The sequence below is a fragment of the Cricetulus griseus genome, chromosome 2 (assembly GCF_003668045.3).
Source record: "Cricetulus griseus strain 17A/GY chromosome 2, alternate assembly CriGri-PICRH-1.0, whole genome shotgun sequence".
Classification (NCBI taxonomy): domain Eukaryota; kingdom Metazoa; phylum Chordata; class Mammalia; order Rodentia; family Cricetidae; genus Cricetulus; species Cricetulus griseus.
Genome location: NC_048595.1, coordinates 177,408,811 through 177,418,092, shown reverse-complemented (window position 1 = coordinate 177,418,092; position 9,282 = coordinate 177,408,811). Strand labels below are relative to the sequence as shown.

At 50.6% G+C, this 9,282-nt stretch overlaps 1 protein-coding gene and 1 non-coding gene across 2 annotated transcripts; both read left to right on the top strand.

Moving 5' to 3' along the window:
• Window positions 1–768: 768 nt before the first annotated feature.
• Il17b (interleukin 17B) lies at window positions 769–7,900 on the top strand. Its single transcript, XM_027402850.2, has 4 exons — window positions 769–904; window positions 1,856–1,998; window positions 5,150–5,439; window positions 7,621–7,900. The coding sequence occupies exons 1-4, from the start codon at window positions 769–771 to the stop codon at window positions 7,850–7,852; spliced, it is 801 nt and encodes a 266-aa protein (XP_027258651.1). The 3' UTR covers window positions 7,853–7,900.
• LOC113834347 lies at window positions 5,776–5,932 on the top strand. Its single transcript, XR_003482806.1, has one exon. It is a non-coding gene; the product is annotated as a U1 spliceosomal RNA (small nuclear RNA).
• Window positions 7,901–9,282: the final 1,382 nt, after the last annotated feature.

Here is a 9,282-nt window from a genome sequence, read left to right as displayed (position 1 = left end):
CGGGCAGTGGTAGCATACACCTTTAATCCCAGCACTTGGGGGCAGAAGCAGATGATGCTCTCTGAGTTTGAGGCCAGCCTGGTCCACAGAGCGAGTTCCAGGATAGCCACAGAGAAACCCTGTCTTGAACACCCCCATCAAAAAAAAAAAAAAATCTAAAACAAAACAAAACAGCCCTCTCTCCCCCCTAAAAAAATCAAAACTAAGAAACTCTCAGTCACTGCCTTCCACAGGCTGGCTGGCCATCCCTACTGTGATATGGAAGACACTGTTAATACTGCTCCTCAACAGCAGTGTCACTGGGAAGCCAGGAGCAGGCACAGGCCTTGCCCACCCAGTGGAACTCCTGTTTGGCTTTAGCATCTACTCTGGAAGGTGTGGGCCGCGACTGTTCTTCGGGGTTGTCTGGCTTTCTGTTGGTGCCATCTAGTGGTGAGTGCAGTGAGGCTCCCAGTGGGTCTGTAGTAGAAGTGCCAGGAATTTCTGCATCGAATCACTGCTACTGCTGGCTGCCCATCCATGCATCGTCACCTGTACTCCTAACCCTTGTTCATAAAGACCCAAGGACTCCATCCTCGTACATGAGGCAGGAGGAGCCCCTGAGTTCCTAGTTTCTTCACCTTCCCCTCTCTAACCTGGCACCGACCTCTGAGACTGGTCTCTGCAGGTCTATACTCTGCACATCACTACAGGACAATGACTCTACCTTGGTTTCTCAAGGTCAAGGCTGGAGGAAGAGGCTTCTTTCTGGTCCAAGACAGCCCAGGAATGGGGAAATCAGTGACAGTCACTCTGCTGTCCCTGGAGCAAATTGTGAGCAATCTGAGCTCTCAGAAGGACCGACCTAGCTTCTCAGGCTCCCTACAGACTAGCAAGGAGGCTCAGCTTGGCCTGGCCCAAGACTGTCAGTATAAGGGAGGATCGGTGGATGGAACCAGGGGGCTAGTTCTGCTTACAGCTCCAGCATAAACACTCTGTGATCCTGGGAAGTGCCACCTTCCCTGAGCTTTAACACTGGATGGGGAGTGGGCTACATGAGAAGTAAAGGGCCTCTGTTGCTTCCAGACTGGCTTGTATTAAAATGAAGACTCCTGGGTTTCCTACATCAAGATCTCTGGACTAAAACACTGGAAATGCTTGTATTAAAATAAAGACTCCTGGGTTTCCTACGTCAAGATCTCTGGACTAAAACACTGGAAATGAATCAACGCACACCTCCTCTTCTTGGTATGTTCTGAGACTAGGTCTCTTGTATCCCGGGCTGGCCTTGAATGTGATGTGTGGCTGAAGGTGTCCCTGAACCCCTGATCCTTTTGCTTCAACTTCCCAAGCAATGCCATCACGGGCTGCTCTACCAGGCTCTGTTACTTGGATCCTGGGCAACTGTTTCATCCTCAGGGATCAGAAGGAAAGGTCCATGTACTAGCAAATAAGGGGATGGATATTTCTGGGGTTTTGAAAGGCAGAGGAACCTCCGTATTTCAGTACGTATCCTTCAATTTCCTCCTTATTGTGGGCCCTGCTGTAGCAGCAGAAGAAAGCAAAGAAGTAGCCAGGCTGCTCCCATTCACTCCTCAGCCAGGTTCGTTCATTTGTTCAAAGAGGGGCCGGGGCAGCCAGGGCTGTAGGGGGGGAAGGGGGCTTGTTGCCCAAGGAGGTATTTTCAGAGTCTCCCGCCCTCCGGAGTTTCCAAGGACAGAACAGAGTCCTGTCTAGTATTTGACCAAATATGGTGGTATCTCTCAAGGAGCTCATGCCCCAGCCAGCTCCTCAGTTATGCTGTGGAAACCTGCCCCACACAGATTAATCTTGTGACATTCAGGAGCCTCTCACCCTGCCCTCCTCCTCTCCCCAGTTCTTATAAATGGCCAAGACTGGCCCTCAGCAAGACAAGGCAGGGGATCTAGCCCAGTCATGCCTCCTCTGCTGCCCACCCCCGAGTGCCTCCCAGAGAGCAAATCTGTTGTTCACTTGCATTCAGTTGACTGCTCACTCAAGGTGAGTGGCTTTAGCCACAGACGATGATCACTTTAGCTTTGGGGGCTCCATGGACCCTGGGGTCACCCAAGCTCATGAAGCCGGGGCCCACTCTAGGAAGGCTGCACAAGTGTCTCAGCCTGCAGGGTTGGTTTGAGGGGTACAAGGGAGAGGTGCAAAGGCACATAAGCCCTAATATCAAGACAGCTGTTGTATATAATAAGAGACTTAATCATTATAATTATTACAGCATCTTTTTATAATAAACAGGGAAGTGTTTATTGAGCACTCACTCTGCCAAGCATTGTCAGCTATGGCATGGCTTATTTCTTTATTCTTTGTAGCAGCCTTGAGAGATGTGGAAACAGACTTAGGCATGAAGTGGAAGTCAGTGGGGCCACTATTCCTGGGATGTAACTCCTATTATACAGAAAGTGAAACTTAGGCTGAGTGAGAAGGTCATAAGCAGTCAGTCGTACATGGGGCAGGCCCTGAAAGTGGAGAACTCTCATGGAAAATGGCAACATGACTCCACAAAGGCCATAACAGTTGGCCATGAAGCTTTTAGGCATCTGCACCTTGGCCTGGGTGGAGCACACAGACTCAGAAACATGTTCATAGAGGGCTAGAACTGTGCAGAAAATATCCCAATACAAACAGTGTAGGGTGGTGTGTTGAGTTCTGGATGGGAACCGGGCCCAAATCCCAGCTCGGACACTGCTAATTCACTGGAATAGCAAGCAAATCCCCTGCTGACTCAGGCCTCAATTTCCCAGCCTGTGAAATAGAGGGTGGGCATCGGAGCGCACCTGAGGCTGGTTGGCATAACTGAAGCCCTTTCCCTGGGAGATAGCGCTGTCTGGCTCTGGGCCAACAGACTCAGGACATTTTCTCTTTTGACCAACCAGCAGCCCATCTCTCCTCCCCCTCCCCCCTGGTCATCCCCAAAGCAAACGAAGCTGATTGTCTTAACTGGCGCTGTGGGTGCTGGCTGGTCAGCCGGCCGCAGGCCACAGGCGGAGGTGCCATCAGCCAGGGCCCCACCAGACACACAGGGCATTGTCCTTCGGTCAACAGCCCCTGGGCACCTCAGGGCCTGGCTCCTGGCCTACCCCACACCCCTCACCGCCTGCTACTGTGCTAAGGCCCAGTCAGCTGGGGGCCCAAGGCTCCCAGCTGACAGTGAGCCCACCCTCTCACACCCCCCAGCAGCCCCCTGTGGAGCTATAATTGCCTCAGTCCATCCTGTTGCTGCCATTCTCTCTCTGCGGCATCTGGGGTTCCCGGCGGGTGGCAGCTGCAGGCCTGCTGCCTGGCTTGGTGGGATGGACTGGCCACACAGCCTGGTACGTGGTGCTCCCTTCTCTGTAGCTGTTCTTTCCCATTGATAAATGGCTGCCTGTGTTTGGCTTGGAAATCTGCAGGGACCAGCTCTGTCCTCTCTTCAGGCCCAGAGAGAAACAGAGCCTGGTCTCAGACAGCAGTCATGGCCTAAGGCTTGGGCTCCAGCTCTGGGCACAGTCTGGTCACACTGGAACTCTTTCAGGAAGAAGTGTCTGGGGCCATCCAGACAGACTCAGAAAAACTAGAGTTTTTCCAGACCTGGCTTTTGGGATCTGGGCAGCATACACGGTCCTAGGCAAATCCTTCTGTCTGTTTTCCATCTGGAAATTGAGGGAGGGGATATTGAGTCCAGTCTGTTTCCCCTGCAAGGTGGATTGAGGAACATGTGGGAAGCTCAGCTGAGAATTCCTATAGTGAGGGAGGTATTTCTACAGCAGAATGTAGGACCAAAAGGAAGAATTTAGCAACCTGAATCACTGCTGTGGCTTTTATGTCAGCAAGTGGCTCTGCCAGGAGGGGCTATGCTGGAACTTGTTTTCAAGGGTCAAGGCTTGCTGGGAAGCCTGGATAGTAAACCAGGCCTGGCCCCAGTGGGCTAAGAGGTGCAGGGAATGCACAGAGTATGGTGAGATCCAGAAAAGTAGTGAGAAAAAGCGAGCAAGAATAGGGTAAGGCAGGTTGTCTGCTGCTGAGGAGGAGGGGGGTAATCTCTCTCTCTCTCTCTGTGTGTGTGTGTGTGTGTGTGAGAGAGAGAGAGAGAGAGGGGGGGGGGGGGTTCGGGGATAGAGTCTCACAGGAACCATGAGCCAGCTCAGTACAGTGTTCCTTCTTCTCGCCCACTCTGTTTCAACTCATTTCCTTTCAGCAAAGCCTATAAACAGCTCAACCCCCTCTCACTCTTCCACGTCCCTGGAAGAATTTAGCTGCCTCTGCTCACGATTTCTCCTTCTTATTCCATCGAATGAGTCTCCAGAAAAGTTGGTCCCAGCCACCTTGCTGACCCAAACCAAGGGAGAGCTCTGCCCTCCAGCTACCCCTGCACTGGTCACTCTCACTACCCTTCTGCTCCACCCCCAGAGTTAATAGGACAGTTTCCAGGGCAGGCATGGTGGTGGAATCCATTCACTCTGCATGTGCTCCTCGAAGTTTGATGCCATGCAGATACAGACACAAGGGATAAGATGTGTGGAAAGGAGCTCTGTGCTCTTAGGGAGTCTGGGACTGGGGGAGCAGCTACAGGGATATCGAAGAAAATCCCATGTCCAAGTACAACTGCAGACGTGTTAGGGACATGTGGGGTATGGCCACTCCAAGATGTTCAAAAGCATCACTGGGGCTGTGACCTAGAGCCCAGATGTTCAGAAGATGGAAGGAAAAGGTAGAACTCGGTGGGCAGAGTGCAAAACCCCTCCCACAGCAAGGAACATGGTGAGCACAAGCACAGAGGAGGCAAGGAGGGCACAGGAGACTCCTGAGGGCCTCAGGAAGGATGCGAGGGGGAGGTAATATTGTCAGTTGTGCTTTTCAATGGCTGCCGTTGGCCTTGATGCAGTGAGTTGATTAGAAGCCAGACAGGCTTGGGAAAGCCAGTTAGTAGGTGGTGGAGCACACCTGGGAAGCAACCATGGTCTGCAGATTGAGTAACTAGGGTGCATAGGGGTATTTTCGGGAGATAACTGAGTTTAAGGACTTCAAGATTCGGGGTAGGGGGTAGAGGTTGGCCATCAGTGTCCAACACAAAACAAGTGTCCATACACAAGGTGGCTAATGCGCCCTAACCCAGAGAGACTTGGTTCTGACCTTTGACCAATAGCCTTTTTTTTCTCAGCTGTTCCTTCTCGCCATCTCTACCTTCCTGGGGCCAAGCCAGCCCCGGAACACCAAAGGCAAAAGGAAGGGGCAAGGGCGGCCTGGCCCCTTGGCCCCTGGGCCTCACCAGGTGCCACTGGACCTGGTATCTCGAGTAAAGCCCTATGCTCGAATGGAAGAGTACGAGAGGAACCTTGGAGAGATGGTGGCCCAGCTGAGGAACAGCTCTGAGCCAGCCAAGAGGAAATGTGAGGTGAACCTGCAGCTGTGGCTGTCCAACAAGAGAAGTCTGTCTCCTTGGGGATACAGGTAGGTGGGCTGGGCACAGCAGGTGACCGTTTCCACTGTCCTAGAAACTGTGTTCAAGACCTTGGATTCTGGTGGATTTTAACCCCACTTTTGCATCTTACCACCTGTGAGGCTTTCAGTCAGTTGAATAGCTTTGCTGAGCCTCAGTTTCCCCAGCTGTCAGTGGAAGTAATGGCGGTATGTACCTCACAGGCTATCATAGACAGACAGACACAGCACTGCCTTTTTATCCTCCAGGTCCCAGCTGGAGTGCTTCTAAAGTACTCTGTCCAGCATGGTGGTTCACACTTTCTGGCTATGCTCACATCTCTTTCATGCCAGATAGGTGCCTTCTCAAGGCCTGTTTCAGATACTATGATCACGACAGTGCTTTTCCCAGGACGAGGCTTATTCATTGCACTCCAGATGTGCTGACCCCTGCGATTTCCCCAAATGGGAGAAACTGGACTGCATAATTTGTAGTAGTAGGGGACTGCGTTCGAGATCTCCCCTCCAAAAAATAAAGTCTGCCTCAGAACCACCTCAGGGTTCCTATGTTCACCCAGTCAGAGCCTCTAGAATTGATGCCCTGATCATGGTGCTGCACCGCTTTTCCATGCTTGGGGTACATGGTCCCACTTTGACTTGGGTATCACTTTGCTGTCCTGGGTTACAGAAGCAATGTCTGTGTGTTCAGCTCCACCTCCTAAGTCAGCATACAGAAGGGGCCCAGGGTACATGGATTAGATGAAATAAAGAGATGGCTAGCTCACTCACAAACTCAGCCCAGAGCTTTTCCAGCTATGCTGTTTATATCCCTAAGACCCTAGAAGTAGCTGGGCGTTGGTGGCACACGCCTTTAATCCCAGCACTCGGGAGGCAGAGGCAGAGGATCTCTGTAAAGTTCAAGACCAGCCTGGTCTACAAGAGCTAGTTCTAGGACAGCCTCCAAAAGCCACAGAGAAACCCTGTCTCGGGAGGGGGGGGGGAGACTAGAAGCACTGTTGGCCAGAACTTCCTGTGATAAAGCCCACTGTGGTAGCCAGACGACTACTGAACCATTGGAATGTGGGACTGATGGACTAGTATAAATTGACTCAAATTTAGGTTGGCACATGTAGCCAGTGGCTACTGTGTTGAGTGGTATAGCCCTGGAATGGAGTCAGTTACAATGGGGTCTGTAAGGATCCTTTAGACCACAGCTTACTCCTACTTGGCTGTGTCTATGTGTCAGTCAGGGAGATTGTGAAACTGTAGGCTCATTCAGGAGACTTCAAATTTATTTTCAAGGAGCTCCCAAGCAAAGTGAGGTGACTGACTGTATTCCTAGGTCCGATTCTCTTACCTCTCATTCGCATTTAACTGAGGAGGAAATTGAGACAGCGGAGAAAGGGCTCAGAGCAGATATTCTAGGTCTGGGACAACCCCAGAAGGATCTCACCAATGAGTGTCTAAAGTCCAAGACAAATATGCTTTTAACATAGTGTGTGTATAAAAATACAGTCCACAGAATTCACATAGGGGAAGCAGACTGACTCCCACAAGTTGTCCTCTAGCTCCTTGCAAGGTCTCCTCTGATCTCAAATTAATTAATTAATTAATTAATAGAATAGAATTTTAAAAAACAACTTGTCTAGCTGGGCATGCTGTAATTCCAGCACTGGGAAGGATGAGAAAAGAGAATTGTAGCAGGAGGTCACCCTGAGCTACAAAACAAACCATCACCCAAACTGAAACAAAACAAACAAGAAAGAAAAAACGGAATCAATCCAAACCACAACACGACAGACAAAGCTGAGACTCTGAGGGTCAGTAAAGCAACAGAACACAGGCCCAGGTCCTCTTACAATGTAGATTGTATATCCATGTGTGAACGTTTTACTTCTGTAGATTAATTCCCCACAATATAAAAATAGGGTAGAGAAGGAAGCGACGAGAGCAGACTTGGGTTTTTCCATGGTCCCCATGGTATCTTACTGGGTAAAAGGAGGAAGCTGGTGCCACAGTGGTAACAGAACCTGACTAGCAGTGACTAGCTTCCAGATCTCAGTCTCCTTTTTTGGGAAGGCAGAGTTCATTACAACACACTCTGGCCACTAGCCCTAACCCTAACTAAGCAGGACACCCCAGGGATGGCATGAGCAGCTCCTTTGTTGTTCATGGTGGCGCTCACCCTGCTCTCTCTCACTCTGCTCCCTGCAGCATCAACCACGATCCCAGCCGCATACCTGCGGACTTGCCCGAAGCGCGTTGCCTATGTCTGGGCTGCGTGAACCCCTTCACCATGCAGGAGGACCGCAGCATGGTGAGTGTGCCAGTGTTCAGCCAGGTGCCAGTGCGCCGGCGCCTCTGTCCGCCACCTCCGCGCCCAGGGCCCTGCCGCCACCGCGTCGTCATGGAGACCATCGCTGTGGGTTGCACCTGCATCTTCTGAGCCATGAACCCAGTTGCCACTGCAACTCCTCCCTCCCTGCACCTACTGTGCCCGCCAAGGCTGATAAACAGTAAATGTTGTCCTTTGTAAAGAAAGGCATTGGGCTTGCTCCTTGTGACTGACTAGGAAGCTAAAATCGTGTCGGGGTTGGAGACCCCTGGGAAACCAATTCCAGATCTGTCCCACTCAGTCCCGCAAGAGTAAACCAGGCTATTAGAAAATTCTTGCTGGGGATGTAACTCAGTTAAGAGTGTCCGCCCAGCACAAATGAAGCTCGGAGTTCCATCTCTAGCACCACATAAAACCAACGGGGTGGTACACATCTGTAATCCCAGTACTCTGGAGGTGGGTAGGTCAGGAAATTGAAGGCCATCCTTGGCCATGAATATAGCCTCAGGTACATGGGACTCTCTCAAGAAACAAATACTGCTTCCATTTCTATCATTTAAGATGGTGGCAAACTTCCTTTGCGTTCTTCCTTGTAGCAGCTGTGTAACTGGAACATGGTTAACATAAGCTAGTATGCTACCCAACTAACTCAAGTACTAAGACACACGCTCCAGGTTGTGCAGGGCCAAGCTAGGGCTCGGCCTCTCCTGGATGCTGTGTCGATGACCCTTGTCACAGATTGGAAGGGTTGCCCTCAGCCCCAAGATACTTGCAGAACAGACCAAATCTCTCCCAAATGGGCCTCTGGTTGCAAAAGAGGTCCTAAAAATCTTTTTTTTTTTCCTGGAAAAAGAACTCTGGTTTTAAACACTCAAAAAGATGTAAGGCCAACTTGATAGATCATTTTTCATCCAACCACTAATCTGCTGTGCTGGGGTACCAGTATCTGTGACCTCAAAATGTCAGTGAGTCAGTCACCCAGGAAGCTTGTTCAGACAGACTTCTGGCCCTGTACTCAGAGGTGCTAACTTAGGTGGGGTTGAAAGACATGGTTTCTTTTAATTTCTGCTATTATGGGTACTAGGGGTGCTGATGTTGCCATCTGTGACCACACTCTGAGAACCACTGGGTCACATCAAAACATTCTGCTGATAAACACAGGCAGTATGGACTTATCCTAAAGCCCATACTGGGTTTTACCCCTTGTAATTGAATCTTGCCCCCCTGGGCCTTCTAATCCCACAGCAAATCCCCAATCAGCTGTCCTGGGCTCTAAAAATACCTTATCCCACCCCCAGGACAGCTGAGGGGCTTGGGCTATTTTCTGTGGATGAGATGAGCTAACACTGTAATAGAGTTAATGTCCTGCAAAGGGTCAATAGCCCACTGCAGGAATACTTCACTTGGCTGCTTGAGCTTGTGTGCATGCAACAGCTTCAGTGTGGAATGCTTTAATGGTCTAATTCACGAAAAGCCAATGGTTAAGTATGTGCCTGTCTGCGCTGGAAAGTAACTTACCTTTTTTGGTATTGTTGTAGAGT

Coding starts and splice junctions, on each gene's coding strand:
- Il17b (XM_027402850.2), top strand. CDS start 769: ATGGGGAAATCAGTGACAGTCACTCTGCTGTCCCTGGAGCAAATTGTG. Junction 1,999..5,149: donor CAGTTGACTGCTCACTCAAG/GTGAGTGGCTTT, acceptor TTTTTTTCTCAG/CTGTTCCTTCTCGCCATCTC. Junction 5,440..7,620: donor CTGTCTCCTTGGGGATACAG/GTAGGTGGGCTG, acceptor TGCTCCCTGCAG/CATCAACCACGATCCCAGCC.